The sequence below is a fragment of the Hermetia illucens genome, chromosome 1 (assembly GCF_905115235.1).
Source record: "Hermetia illucens chromosome 1, iHerIll2.2.curated.20191125, whole genome shotgun sequence".
NCBI lineage: Eukaryota > Metazoa > Arthropoda > Insecta > Diptera > Stratiomyidae > Hermetia > Hermetia illucens.
In genome coordinates this window covers 167632299-167648497 of record NC_051849.1, presented here as the reverse complement: position 1 = coordinate 167648497, position 16199 = coordinate 167632299, and the positions used below count along the sequence as shown (strand labels likewise).

Below are 16199 nucleotides of genomic sequence, written 5' to 3'. Positions count from 1 at the left end.
TTCCCGAGATGCAAACAACTATAGGCCCCCCACTTTCGGGCTAACTGAATTTTCTTCGTTAAAGCAAAGCCTGCCATGCACACATTCTTATTAGATACCATATACACTCCTTCCGCTTCGATTCTATAACTTTACGACTTATTCCAATTACATTAAACATAATTACTCCAATCCATACATAAATACTTAATGCAAGATAATAGTTTTCATCAGTATTCCTAGTCCATTTCTCCAATTAAATAACCTAACCTTTTGCGCAAAAAAGTCCCTCTCCCCATTTCTGGGCTATATCCTATCACAAAACCCCCAAGATTCGGTCACTATCTGCCCTCTATTATCTGAAACATCATCTATCTTTTGAGTTTTCTGTCTTCGTTCTTGTTGTGTGCCTCTACGTATGTGCGTATCTTGTTTTGTTAGGGTACTATATGTTTTTGGTTTTGGAGAATGGTAAAACCACGGGCAGTAAACAGTCCTAATTGAGATTGATATCATCTGATATGTTTTCTGGGTAAATATATCACTATCGTGCCTAATGGGTGTGCGTGAGCAAATCGAATAACAAAAAGGTTTCACTCTCGGGGTCTCTATTTTTTGTGTGGGAGACCAAATGAAAAAAAAAATTACCAACAACAGGAAAACATAGAGAGGACAACATACGGTTCATTGAAGATGGAATTTGAACATCTTCTTGGTTAGTTTTAGGCCGACTTTTTATCTGATGCTACATAGCAAGGAAAATATTTATTGGATTTTCTTTAAAGCATTGGATTGGATTATATTGTGGCTATGTTTTTCAGCATATGTATGTAGATGCATATTTTAAAGATTTATGAAAGCACATGTTTGTGTATATATGTATCAATATGTTTTGCACTTTCTGACCAACTTCATAGTATCTTGAAAACTTATAGTAGGAATACATATTACTTGAAACTCCAGATCTACGTGCATTATTTCAGGTTTCATTTATTCTATGTCCAGTTCAAAGGGACGGGACCGAATATTGTCATGTGGGGTGTCAAATGAAAGGTCTCGATTAGTACGAAGTCGATTTGACATTGGTTGCAACAGGAAGAAATGCGGAGGTCCGGAAAGAATCAATTACTTCAATACACGTGGTATCTATTCTCCTCTACGATATCTATTTAGAATAATATCTGTTAAAAAATCATTACCAGCACTCAAATATTCTAAGCAACACACAAAGCCTTTAAAACCTAAATCATTTAGCTCCCAATTTTTCGACTTGTTTTCTTAGTAGAGGTGGGATGATTTTTCGACTACATCATGCTGACAGCAGCTAACTTTAGGAAAAATTAAAATGGCTAATACTGGAGCTGGACTTCGCACTTCCGAAATTAGTGATATCTAGAGGTTAGAATTGTATTTTACTTTGAGGATAAAACGTTAACGTTAGTTAAGATTTAAGATTTTGATAGTCTTCGAGTTTTCGAGCTCAGGTATGGTGTCCAACTCATAAAAAAATATTTCATGTAAATTTACGTGTGGCATTCCAGACTTACTCCTGTTGAAGTTCTTTAAAACTCTTTTTAAATCAATGAAGACCAAGTGGCATAGCGACCTTAACTTTCAACTATTCCATAATGACCTATGTGATATGCGCAGGAAGATGGAGAATTGAAACCAAAATGCTCTCTGTCTATCAAGCTGGAGTTATTTCCACTGGTCCGTGCAAAGCAAATTTTAGCTAACATTTTATTGATCGCGAGAGCACAAAAATACCGCTCCAGTTGCCGCATTCAGAACGGGTGCTCTTCGCAGAATAATCATGATCAACGGCGTAACAGCTGGTATCCGGTCTAGACCTGCTTTAGTAGGGAACTCCAGACCTCTTGGATGTGCGCTGAGGTTCACCAATTTAAACGCCGTCTGGTGTTCTGATCTACATCATCGCTCCATTTGAAGCAGGGTCTGCCTCGTCTTCTTTTTCTACCATATATATTGCCCTCATAGACTTTCCGGGTTGGATCATCCTCATCCATACGGATTAGATGATCCACCCACCGCCACCTGTTGAACCGGATTTTTTTTACAACTACAAACGGTCGTGGTGTCGCTCATAGATTTCATTGTTATGTAGGCTACGAAGTCTCTTTCGTCTCTTTCTTGCTAAGAACCTACATCTCCGAGGAATACACAAGGACTGGCAAGATCATAGTCTTGTACAGTAAGAGCTTCGACCCTATGGTGAGACGTTTCGAGCGAAACACTTTTTGTAAGATGAAATAGGCTCTGTTGGCTGTCAATAACCGTGCGCAGATTTCATCGTCATAGCCGTTATCTGTTGTGATTTTCAAAGTTGTAGTCTTGTATCTTTATTATATTCGTTTGTTGTTCGTTTTTTTTTTTTTGGTTTTTGGCCTTGACGTTGCTACCATGTACTTGTCTGCTTTCTTGCTGTCTTGCTTTCATTAATGTGTCGCCCAAGATCTCGCACCGCCTGCTCGATCTGGATAAAGGTAGACTAAACATCTCGGGTTCCTATAATGTTAGTATCGTCAGCGAAGGCCAGTAGTCGGGTGAACTTGAAGAGGATTTTGCCTCTTGCATTTTCACCTGCATCACGAGTCATTTTCCCCAGGCTCAGGTTAAAGAAGACGCATGATAGGGCACCCCCTTGTCTTAGACTGTTGTTGATTTTGAAGTGTCTCGAGAGTGATCCCGTTGCTTTTATCTGACCTCGCACATTGGTCAGGGTCAGCATTGTTGCTGAACCACCGGTGTAATTGGCTTCCATATTTAACCAATTCAGCTGTAATTCCATCGGCTCCTGGCGACTTATGATTTTTAAGCCGATGAATTGCACGGAGTGTTTCTTCTATACTTGGTGGTGGCAGTATTTGTCCGTCGTCTTCAGTTGGCGAGACCTCCAATTAGCCGATGTTCTGGCTGTCCAGCAGTTCAAGTATTCAACCCATCGGTTCAATATGCCCATTCTGTCGGAAATCACATTTCCCCCTTTGTCTCGGCATGATGAACATCGAAGTGTGTAACGCTTCATCCTGCTGTTTTCTTGGTAAAACTTCCGCGCCTAGTGCGGTTGCTCCCTGTACTTTTCGAGTTCACCGACCTGTTGGTTCTCCCAGGCTTCCTTTTCCCGTCGCTTCTCCGCTCGCCGGAGTTCGTGATGAGTCAGTCTCTGCGCATCTCTCGGTATGCAGCATCCTTCCGTTCCGTTGTTAGCTTACATTCATTGTCGAACTAGCCGTTCAGACTTTTTTTGCGGCTGGGGAAAAAAGTATGTTTGTGACGTATTTATGATAACATTCTTCAGGCGATTGTGAAGATCATTCGTTGGTGCTTCATTTCCAGGATCTCTGTTGCGGCATCTATTTCCCCATTATAGGTGTTTCGAAGGGCAGTGTTGTTGATGGCTTCAGTGTTAACTCTCACTTGATTGTCAGAGGAGATTCCGGGTGCTATTGTTATTCGAGCTCGGAACACCATGCCAACGAGATAGTGATCCGAGTCTATATTGGCCCCCTATATGTTCTGACATTCATCAAGGCTGAAAAGTGGCGGCGTTCGATCAGCACATATCAATTTGGTTGAAAGTGGTCCCTTCTGGAGGGGCCCACGTTTGTTTGTGGACCGCTTTCCGCGCAAACGAGGAACTTCCAAGAACCATTTCGTATGGCACTGCTAATTGAACAATTCGCGTAACCAGGGAATACCCTTAAATGGACCCCTGCTTCAAGAAAGGTTAACGTTTTTGCTCAAGGATGAAATACCCCTAACTTCAATTGGTCAATGAGATGGACAAACCGTTTTAAAGTAAGACACAACATCGTCTTCGGTAAGATTGTCGGTGAATCTTTAGCAGTTCAACAGCGATTGGTTAGAAAAAGTTTAGCCTACTTTACGCCTGCAATTTAGTAATAAAGATATTTTTAATTGTGATGAGGCTGGGTTGTTTCATAAAGTAACCCCATATTAGACATCCGCAGACAGAAATTTGAAAGCAAAACATGCACGGGAGGAAAGTTATTAAAAGAAAGGGTAACTGTGGTGGTGTCAGCCAAGTTATCATAAGAAAGCTTCTCGTAATCGGGGAATCTCAACATTCTAGATGTTTTAAAAATGTACGGATCTTACCAGTGGATTATGAAAGTAATTGCAAGGCCTGGCTGACCGCTGATATCTTCACCAAATAGGTACTTGTTTGGGATCGGGATTAAAGAAAAAGAAAATCCTGCTTTTGCAGATGACTGTCCTACACATCCCATATTGCTTACCCCCTTAGAAGGGTAACTCTGGTGTTTCTGCCTTCTAGCACCACTGGAGTATTATAACCCATTGATCAAGGGATTATTAAAGCTTTAAAATTAGACATTGGTAAAAATTTTATCCTCAAAATTATCGAGTGTCTTAAGCCAGCGTTAAATATCTAATAATTACGGTTGTCGGTGCTATTTGCTGATTAATGATGCCTGGACCAAGCTCACGCAAAGGACCATTTTTAGGGTTTTGTGTAAAACAAAACCTTATTAAAATCAGTTTACTGTCTGTCTCTTCGTTACAGGCATTTTTCTCGAAGACTGTAGCAGCCATTGACACCAAATTTGGTGAAAAGGTGAGAACTGTGAACGCTCACGCATGCATTGAGTTACATCCTTTTACGTTGAATTTATGGGGAGGTCCCCATACATGCAAAACGGAGGTGTAAATTTTTTCTTCAGCACATATAGTCATGCGGGGTATCAAATGATCAGTTAGTACTTTTCGAAACTGGTCTTAGTTTTGAGATTTGTTGGAAAGGCTGGGAGCTCGGGGATAGAAAGTGATCATTTATTTAACGAGGCCATTCTCAGAAACTGCCCAACTCAAAAATTTGAAAAAAATCAAGAGGCTGCCACTATATGATGGCTAGGCTCCGAAATATCTTCCAGTATATTATATTATAGTAGTATATTACTATAATTTTTAATTTTTTGCAGAACCTCCCTTAAGTGCATCCTAGCACCAATGTAGGCTATAAGATAGAGCTTGATCCTACCAAGTTTGGTGGAAATCGCACTGTTACTAACAAAGTTGTAATAGGTCAAAATTGTCAGTTCTTTGGAAATTCAAGATTTTGAATGTCAATACCATCCGAAAGTGGATATTCTCACATAATATATGCGCATATTGCGTGCTAATTACTAATGGGACAAATTCAAACTCAAATGTCTTTATAAAAGAAATACACAAAACCCTTCATACCAGCTTCCAGCTTCCCGACTTGTTAAGTGTTATGGATTTGTTCTAGCTACTGTAGCCTGTACCATGACTTTTAAAATCAATAAATATACAAATGAATTTACAAAACAATACACCGTTGCTTCTCGGATTTATAATAGACACATATGTATGCCCAATGGTCAATTTTCATAAAAGTTATTTAAATTGCTCCGTTCTGGGCAGATTACTGCCATTGCCAGAACTGAGCGATTTAAATATCTGGAGGGGCAGGTCACTGCCATTCAAAGAACTCAGTGATTTAAATACTTGGAGTCAATGCTTCACGCATTTACGCAACCTGTATGAGGTGGCATTCCATAACTGGTATTCTTTGTGATCAACGTATCAACGAACGTCTCAAATCTAAAATTTACTGAAATGTCGTCCGTCTGCCGCACTCTATAGTTCTGAGTGTTGCCCGACCATAAAAGACAATGAACGGCGTCTTGCGGTAATGGGGACGAAGATGTTGGTGGCGTGACACGTTTCGATCACGTCGGAAATGAGAATATCCGCGATCAATATGGGTTTGCACCGATCGTGGAAAAACTGCGAGAGAGGCGTTTTCGATGGTGTGGTCACGTAATTCACGCTAACGAGAATTCACTTACCAATATTGGTCTGAACATCGAAGTCAATGGTAAGCAACCAAAAAGCCGGCCGAAACATAGGTCGCTTGACACGTTGGATGGGGATTTAAAGCTCTCGCGATTACATCCTGATCAGGCATTTGACAAAAAAAATAGCGAAATTGATAAAATAAAATGGCGAAACCGATCACGACGAGTCGACCGCGCTTGTGAGCCGGACAAAGGCTGAAGAAAAGGAAAAAGATGTGAGGTGCGACAAGTGCACGACAGCTCCGCGTCACATAGCTAAAAATTCCATTGCCCTCTATTTTTTAGAAAACGATTTAAATAAATCATTTGACGGAAACCCCTGTATTGATAATAGTCTACCTCATCTGCTTCACACTATGAGTTTAATATTATTAACAAATGCCAAGAATTTAACCGACACCAGATATAAACAAGTCGGGAAACCGGAAGCTGGACGCTTCAGGTATGAAAAGGTTTGTTTGTTTCTTGTGTGAGTATATTTGAGTGTATAAGTATCCCATTTGTACGTAGCCCGTTAAGAATCTGCATTTAGTATGTCAGATTTAGTACTTTGGATTGTAAATTTACACGGACAGACAAATTTGAGCTACTGTAACTTTGTTACTAATAGTATGATTTTCATCAAACTTGCGGATAATATGCTTCATATTATATTTTATACTACTACCAACTTTTATAACTCTGAGATAAACTTACTCAATTTTCCCAAAAATATGGTAATATACTATTATTAACTTAATTTGAACAGATAGCGATATGGAGAATATTTTGAGGCTTGGGCACCGTAAAGAGGCAGCTTCATGATTTTTTTCAGATTTTTTGGTTAGGTAGTTTCTGAGAATGGCTTCGTTAAAAAAGTCATCATTTTGCACTCCTCCCACTCCCGGCTTTTTAAAAAATCTCAAAGCTAAGACCGGCTTCGAAAAGCACTAATCGAGACCTTTCATTGGATACCCCACATGACTATATTTGGTGGAAAAAATGTGTACACTCCCCTTTTCCATGTATGTCCGTTTCGGAAAGTACAAATCGGTGAAATTTTTTCTTTGAATTCCCCCTTTGCATGTATGGGGATCCCCCCTTTAAACTCCACCTAGATTTATGCCACTCGCTGTATGCGTGGGATTTCATAATTCCCATCTGCCCATCAAATTCTGTTCAGATCGGTGTAGCCGTTTTGGAGAAAAGTGCGTATGACAGACTGACAGACATTGAATCGATTTTTTTACACAAAACCTTGATAAAAACAAGCTTAAGTTATGCGGTTAGTGCGACTGAATTCGCCGGTTCCTTGAAAGTCGTTCTAATCGGATTCTATTGTATTTAACTGTACCAGAAAAACGAAAGATGTTGCTGTTGCCGTCAAGAACATAAAATTCCTGTGAAAATATTCGGTCAAAATGAGAATTTTCCAAACTACGAATGATAGGTTATACACAGAATTTTAGTTTCGATTAATCATTAATTTACTCAATGAAAAACAACCACTTACTACTCGCTTCTGTTTTTTTTCTATTTTCATCAATTCAATTTTTTTCATGTAAAATCTAAATAACACGAACAAATTTTTATGCAGGATTACTCAAAAATTAAAGTAACAACTTCATTATTCTCACCAAGCTAAGCATTTTAAATTTTTACAGCAACAAGGAAGAAAAATAGCCCCAGTTCGACTTCCAAAAGGCAAAGAGCAACACGTTTTCAGCAGAACCTGGGGTGGTTTTTCATTTTCTCCCATCGGATGGCTAGAAAATCATGAAGGCAAATGTCACCCTCCATCAGTGTCACGAATGAAATCATTTGTTTTCATTTCGTGCCGGTTTTGATTTTTATCATAATTTTCAACCTAATTTTATTATATTGAAAAAGGTCGGATTCAGGTCCTTTTCCGGGATCCCAGCAATCTTCTCTTCATACGGAATTTCAGGAAGCAATTTCAATTATCCAAAATTAACCTTTGGAAAATATCTTTTTTTTCGAATGAAGTAATTATATAAACGTTCATTAGTATCTTTAGAGTTTATAGATACGATAGACTTTCTACTGATATTTACTAAAAAATGTATTTTACAAAAAGTCAGATGTCAGGTGTGGGGTTCGAACCCACGCTCCCTTTCGGGAACCAGAGCTTAAATCTGGCGCCTTAGACCGCTCGGCCAACCTGACTCACGAGATTCTCTCCGATTTGTGCAGTGGTGATAAGATGGTTTTGTCTGATACTAACTCTGTTCTAGAAGAAATGTATGTGCATGACTAATGCAAAATTTATTTTTGTAACGCTCGGATAGGGTAGCTCCGCCAACTGAAAGTCCACACATAATCAACTTTTTATTGCTTATTTGATAGCCAATTCAATTTAATGTGTTTTATTATCAACAGACTATTGAGTAAATAAGAGTATCTTTGGTTAATTGATGTTTCAACAGACTGGATTAATATAGTTGAGACGTATGGATTACTTGCGTAGCGAACTGTATGGTCACTAGATCGGTGTGTATATATACATACACATATGTAAATCAAGTTGTAGGTGAAATTCGTGTTAGGGAATCAACGATTAGCAAATGGATTGCATTCAATCTTTTACAAGTAAAAGTTTATTTTGATAAGTAGAAAGTTTAGGAACACATTATTAACATACATATTCGTCACCGGGGTGGTAACTATCTGGAGTTTATCTTTAGTGGAAGAGAACCGTTGTGTTCCATTCGTGGGAAGTTAATCTAAGCAATATTTTATATTTAGTATTTTTTAATTTAAAAATTGTTGGTAGAAATTTGGCATAAAAAATAAAGCTAGGATTTCGTTGTCATCTCCTCACTAAATATCATATGTCTACTTGGGCAAATAAAAGAAGTTTATAATACATTCTACTCGGAGCACCAAATGGGTGAATGAAAATCTCATTAAATGTTTATAGATTGTAGCAATGAATTTTCTCATATGTATCGTACGCGCACCGATTTCGAATTCGCTATTGGAATTTTAACGTTATTTCGCTTAAATTAAAAAGCACCTTTGACGGCTTGGTCAATAAAAAGGAGGTGGCAGGTTTCCATCTAAGTTACATAGTGCCAAACAAGACTGGGGGGGGGGGGGGGGGTTCCTCATTTATTTATGCCTTTACTATTGAATCGAAGATTATCGGTAATTTTAAGTAGATTGTAGTTAGGTACAAGTAAAGTTTTATTGAACTCAAACTTTTTTGCAAATATTGATTTTTGCGATACTATTTTTGGATTATAACATTTTTTTGAAATATATCATATTTTAACAATTGGCGATAAAAGATATTTTTTTTCAAAAGAACAGATATAATAATATATATGTCATTTTTTCGATTTTATTGTTATATCATTATGAAGAAGAAAATTCACTCAAAGGCAAACATACAAAATTCATTCAATCTTTCATGTTGTCCTTTACTTTCTGCTTAGAATCCCAACCTAGTTCAGTTTACTGGGAAAAGCCGCAGTAAGGAGGTATCACGCCATCGTTAGGCCCATTGTGCTATCCCCGTAAATCGCCTATTCAATGGCTTCTCGCCTACGGCGTTCGAAGGCTTTAGCGAACCTGAGAACATTCTGTGGAGGCAGGGAATGTCCAGATTGCAGATCTTTGAAGTGAATCTTACCAAAGTGTCTTCGTCTGAGATCTGAGGAGGCCGGGCAGCTGCATATAAAATGCAGGGCACTCTCCTCCTCCTTACACATAATCGAAACCACTACCCCAATCTTATGGTACTTTAAGGAGCAGTATCCCGCTAAAAGCCCTATTAGGGTTTTCATGTCCCACTTCTTAAGGGACAACAAAAATGCCGTTCTGGGACCTCAGTTTCTTTCACAAGGATTTTCGCCTGCCGGCAAGAGTTCAAATTTCTCCATTTCGCTGCGTGAATCCTTGCAATTTCACCCTTCAGAGTAGACTTAATTATTATTATTATTCTGTTAAGGGAAGGCGTCCTTAAAGAACTATTGTGCCCATTTTACTGGTTATAGTGTACCTATTAATCATAGTATCTCAAGCAGGCCTGTAACCGTTAGGAACTTTAGTATGTTCCCCACTTCTAGATGTTTCAGCTTTGCATCTGGTATTAAGTGTTCTCCCAGATGTCTCGACCTACTTTGCACAAGTGCCGGACACTGTCTCAGGACGTGTATAGAGGTTTCGTCCTCCTCCTCACAAAACCTGCAGGCAGTGTCCGTAGATATCCCTAGCTTCCCTAGGTGATAGTTCAGCCGACAATGACCAGTGAGAATTCCCACTATGATTCGGAGGTTCTTTTTGGTGAGTTTTAAGCAATCCTTTGTACGCATGGGTTCGTATCCCCCAATAAGCACCCTGGACTGCTCCATCCCTGGTAGGCTCGCCCAATATAGTTCCCTCAACCGTTTCTCTTCGTTTCTTAGATTCATAGCCATGAAACCGTTTCCGATTCCACAGAAGGGTTCTGGCCCGTGTAAAGGCATCCCTGCTCCCTTCTTGGCTAGTTCATCCGCTCCCTCGTTGCTTTCCAACCCAGCATGGCCTGGAACCCAAAGTATCTAGACCTTGTTGGACGGGCCGAGTGTATTAAGTCTCTCACGGCATTCTCATACCAGTTTAGAGTTCACCTGGTTGGACCTAAGTGCCTTGATCGCTGCTTGGCAGTTCCATAATCGGATTCCCCGAGAGCACCCTTGCGCCCGATCCGCGCTCTATGACTAACCCGTCGGTGAAGATGATTAAATCTGTAATTTGAAATCGACCATTCTCTTTTAGTGATTACGACAGTGTATGTCTTTTCAAAGACGAATCTGGAAACCATATGATCGGAGCCACCGTATGTTTGTCAAGGAATTTTCCAGTTAGACGCATGACCGTATGATTGGCTGCAATTCAACGCTCCAATGGTATCACCTCCAAGTGAATGGGAGGTAGATTTAGGATAGCCTCAAATGCCGCAGTCGGCGTAGTACTCATTGCTCCAGTAAAACTTAGGCAACCAAGCATCTGAATCTGCGTTAGCAGCTTCCTGCTGTTAGTCAAGTTCAGTCTCGGTCATCAGACGATACATGCATACATCAAAGTGGGTTTTATTATGGATGCATGCATCCAGTTTATTCGTTTTGGTGAAAGTCCCCAGGTCCTATCTATCGCATTCCTACAGCACCAGAGATCTCGTCTTTTCAATTTTTACCGTGAGTTCATAGAGTGCTATATCCGTGGATTTGCCTTTTTGGTAGGCCTGTTGCCTATGGTGAAATGGCCACTTAGGAATGCGTGTATCCCTTATGAACCAATCTACTAGTTTTGTGTAGTCTATTTAGTAGACTGATTGGTCGGGAGCTTTTTGCATTAATGTAGCTGGGTTTCCCTCGTTTTGGAATAAATATCACTTTCCCATTACGCCAGTTAATTTGAATATAAGCGTGTGCTAGACATGCATGATATATATTCCGAATATGTAGACTCAGGGCATCTATTCTCTCTATTACTAGAGCAGGGATGATGCCATCCCGACCCGCAGACTTATATCTATGGAACAATAGTGCTATTTTTGTTTTTTCACTGGAGAGCTCCTTAAGAAGTTACTCCAGAGTTAAAAAAAAATTCTTTTTTTTATTTCTTTCGATAGATGACACGTCCAAGAATAACTATGTAAAATATTATGTTAATTTAGTTTCAATTCACATTTCGAAGTGTGGGCCGAAAGGTTCCCAAATAGTTGAAATCAGTAATAAAAGCTCTTTCTCAAAACTTATTTTTGGGTGTGCGGGGGTAGCACAAAAAAATAAGGGAAACTTATGGCACAATTAACGATTAAAATATAGGGAAAGTTATCTGCCTTCGACGAAGAAAGAGTATGCTATGCTGCAAAGCTTGCGAAATTACTAACCAAAATTCTGGCCAAATTTAGGTACCTGCAAAAGATTTTTATGAAAACTAAGGGAATAATTTTGTTTGGTTGGTTATCAGTCACTTGAAACACCTGGGCACTGCGAGTACGATTTTTTATTTATTTATTTTCATTTCGAGGATTCAATAAAGAAGAGCGTAAAATTTGAAGTCGGTAGCTTCTATAGTTTTAAAATGATATCATGTTTTACGCGTTTGACTTTAGAATAATTCCTTAACCCGCTGCCATCCATTGTAATCGAGATGCATGGCTGTGTAGACGACCTAATGTATTGTGTAACTACTAAGAATATGCTCTATGGCATATCCCGTCTTATAATACTTATCAAATGGTGAGCCACCTCAAGTTAAGAAAAAAACTTTCTTATAATCAACTAAGCCGTACAAACCCGCATCCTCGATTTGCCATCTTCTACAGTGAGTCCTACCCACCTACCGCTGGGATTTACAGGTCGCAATTAATTCTCGTCTATACCCTTTTTCACTCTTCCTCCCTATCCTCTCTTCTCAGAGTTTCAGAGTGGGTTGCTCTTCCATGTATCTCACAGGGGATGCGCCTTGAAGTTCCTCGTCTCCCTATTTTTCAGATCTGCAGCGAACCCGCTTAACTTTTATTTTCTGATGCCGTTGGAATCAGGCGAAATCTCAGAATCGAAGGCCTCTTCTTAAAAAAGTTCACCTTACAATCTTGGGGGAATGCTGCATAAAATGCGAAGGGAGGGGTATACAGTGGTTTTCCCAAATATAGCCAATATGAAGTATCAAATAAATAGTGTTAAATAATACCTCCCGGTAGATATCTTAGTTTTTACGCACTTATTTTAAGGGTTCATTTTCAAAATCTATTCCTCCATATAGTTTTACATAAAAAATTGACAAAACCTTGCATACGGAGAAGTAAGCAAAGTTTGGTTGTTCCGCTTTGGCATGATTTCTCCCGAAAACTGTTGATATCGTTATAAGTCGAATTAAAGTTGGTTTCTAGTGTAGATATTAACTTTTTTTCTGTAATCTTCAATGTTAAGAGCTATCTATGGATCCATGGATGAATTCATGGAAACATGTCCTGAAATTTATTATGGAGGATAGAATAGAGTCAGTTCGTGGGATTTCTTCTAGGATATTGACATTTGTTTGAAATATTCATTAGGCCTATTTTAGATGGAGTTCCCAATCGAAGAACTATTGCTGTGCAATTACTGTTCTCCAAATTTATCCGGAAGATTCTATTTGCATCTATTATTATTATTACCTTTTAGTTATTAATAGATAGTAATGTTTGTTTTTATATTGTTTCATTTCAGAACGGAAATTATTCGTTGGCATGCTTAATAAGAAACTGAACGAGAACGATGTTCGGAAACTGTTTGAGTGTCACGGGACAATCGAAGAGTGTACAGTACTACGTGATCAGAATGGACAAAGTAAAGGCTGTGCATTTGTAACATTCGCAACAAAACAATCAGCAATCTCAGCAATTAAAGTAGTAAATACTTTTTACTGGTCATTGAATGATTTACAAATTGTTTTTATTTTTCCTCTCTTTCTGTCTCATTCTTGTATATCTTCCGACTACTCAATTCAATCATCAAACACAACAAAACAATTCATCAAAATTTAGGCATTGCATCAAAGTCAAACAATGGATGGATGTTCATCGCCTTTAGTTGTTAAATTTGCCGATACACAAAAAGAGAAGGAGCAAAAGAAAATGCAACAAATGCAAGCCAATCTGTGGAATTTAGCAGCTAATATCAATATACCTTTGGCACAAACAGCAACCTCCGTGACAACACCGATCCTACCAAACCCTCCGCAACAAGCTAGTCCAGTTTTAGGAGCAGATGCAATAACGCCTGCATCGTTACAACTTTTACAGCAATTACAAGCTGTAGGTTTACAGCAACAATTATTACAAGGTAAGTTGGGAATCTTTTTCAAACTTCTACTTTTTTGGATTGGATTTCTGTATGTATGCCTCCTTTCTAAGGTTTTGTGTGAAAAGAAACCTTATTAGGATCGAGCCTGTATGTCTGTCCGTCTGTCACACTCGATTTCGACCATATTCAGTCTTTCGATGCATTTCCATACCAGTTTAGAGTTGGTTAAACTTAAGTGCCTTGATCGGCGCTTAGCTGCCAGTCCGAATAGCAGGTTTTTGCCCTCGGACAAATCTGTCTATTGCGTATATTTGCGTGTGGAATATCCTGGTGTGCTTACCTATTGATTGCAAGTACATTTTCCTTGGACCAATGACCCCGTCACCCGCTCCTTCTACTGTGAAGGATCCCTCAGTGCACGTAGTAATCAGTTGCTGGCTTAAGCTGCATGTCACAGCCGTTCTCCGAATCTGCTTTGTTATCGAACTGAAACCTCGTTGTCATGTTATTCCTTGGCATCAATAATTCGGGGTACCACCTAGAGAGAATATACACCTTCCATTCTCACTTAGGTTGCTACCCACCTCACTAGTACTCCCGACTATCCCGAACATCGTCCTTCTTGCCTGCATCTGTATATGCAGATGAAGAGGAGTTAATCCCAGAAGGACTCCCCAATGAACATGGGCATGTCCCCATTGTCTCACTGATTCACATGCAAACCAGTGTTTGGAGTTGTGTGACTCCTTGGCTTCTATGTGTAGTTGAGTTCTCTCTGCCCAGCTGATCGCTTCATAGGTAATCATTGGCCTTAATATTGGTGGAGTTTTGAACTCTTCTTCACTGTCGGAGTATAATCCTCCTCTTGGCGCTTTCCTGCACGTTGCTGTCCACCCTAAACCTTAGAAGATTTAGGTCTAGTTCGTCCAGCTCAGCTCTCCTCTTGATTGATCCAGTCCCTTTCGCCTCTATGGTCTCTGAGATTCCTTCGGGGACTTCAGTGGCTTTCCGCTCAATGTCTCCCTCTAAGTGTCTTTCTCTGTGCACTTGCACAGATATGTTGCCAAATCTATAGTTGATATTGCAATTCCTTTGTTTGATTGCCTGTAGGGATCGGTCACCAACCCCGATCGTGCCTACACCCAACTTTTGAAAACTCTCCATAATTATGTATGGAGAACCTCGTTCTGAGCGATTAGGAAGCCCATGAGATCTTCCGTCTCTATTGTTGCGGCTTTCGAAAGCAACCCTGTCGCCATGTGTGCTCCTGGTGTATCATCCCCAGCACATATTGACAGTCCTGCTCCTTCCCCGCCTGGCAATTTAGGAACTACAGTCCTAAGTCAGTGTCAGTGTCCTCCGTCGCGCAGTCCACCAGTATGTGACCTGGTCGAAAGCGTATATCGGTGGGTTCAGGTTTGGGAGCATTCCTCTCATGCCTGCTAATCTCCGCCGCTGCCCGCTTTATTGGCTCCGATAAAGATGGCTTAGGTCTGTCCTGGCCCTTCTTCTGGTTTGAAGCCTTCCTCCAGACAACGCAGGTATCATGTACACCATTGCCACTGAGGCTTGTCTTCTTCCTAACGTCTGACATATTGATCTCAGACATACCTTTGTTTGTACCTGCTTTTTAAGCAGTGATATTTGTTGGTTGCTGTCCTCGCAGTATATCGATGTTGACCTTGGATCCACTACTTGACGTCCCCCCTTCTCCCTTTTTAGGTGTAAACACCTGGCTCTCAATATTTTGGAGATGTGCCGGCGCCTGGTTGGCCAGTTTATGTGCGATACGGGGTACCGTTTATTTGGTTGCAGTTTTCTTTGTTTTAATATGTGTATTCATTTGATTCCCACGAGTGTGGGGGTTAGGCGTTCCGTTCTGCCATGGCCCAACCTCACATGGTAAGGTCAAACTTACTCACTGAGGCTTTGTTCGAATACAGTCAGTCACCCTCGACTACAAACTATCCGCACGGTTCGCATGAAACCCTGGATTGGAGGAGGTTTCTTTGACTTCCCAGTCTACATCCGTAGCCATTTGTTAATAGTAGGGTCACCTCGTACAGGTGTTGATAGACGAGAGGCTTGGCTCATACTTCACCCTAGAAGGGAGACAGCTCACTCTCAGAGAGAAATAGGTTGGCCCCAGGGTGTTATATTCCGCGCCGATCTATCCTGCAGTGTACTGCTTGATCGCACCAAAAGGGTAACGATGTCGTCTACACTATTGTTGATGTCGAATGGTCTCGAGGGTGATGCTGCTACTTTTATCTAGCCTTGCACATTGGGGTCAGCCTAGTCAAGTCTTTCGTCGGGTTAAACAATTTTATCATGATCGTATACAGTTTTACCCTGGCGATACTATCATATTCGGCTTTAAAGTCGATGATGTCCATATCTCAACAGATTTTCCATTGTCTACTGTAAAGAAAAAATCTGATCTATTCCCTGTAGTGGAGGTTCTTCGGTATGCTGTTCTGGGCTTATGAGACCTAGCAAGATAGCGGAGAATATCTTATAGATGGTACTCAGCAACGTGATATCTCTATAACTACTG

General features: G+C 40.1%; 1 protein-coding gene and 1 non-coding gene across 12 annotated transcripts in view; one reads left to right on the top strand and one right to left on the bottom strand.

Moving 5' to 3' along the window:
* The window catches only part of LOC119656080 (CUGBP Elav-like family member 2), a 417181-nt gene that overhangs the window by 343312 nt on the left and 57670 nt on the right, over positions 1-16199 (top strand). For 10 of the 11 annotated variants that reach the window (XR_005249992.1, XM_038062385.1, XM_038062440.1 and 7 more), the window contains 2 exons: positions 13067-13248; positions 13384-13681. Coding sequence is in view for 10 of the 11 variants with exons in the window: in XM_038062385.1 (XP_037918313.1) it covers positions 13067-13248; positions 13384-13681 (480 nt within the window). In the remaining variant the exon portion in view is untranslated. The remainder of the gene's footprint in view (positions 1-13066; positions 13249-13383; positions 13682-16199) is intronic. The other variant, XM_038062394.1, reaches the window with a different exon arrangement.
* On the bottom strand, positions 7947-8030 carry Trnal-uaa. Its single transcript has one exon. It is a non-coding gene; the product is annotated as a tRNA-Leu (tRNA).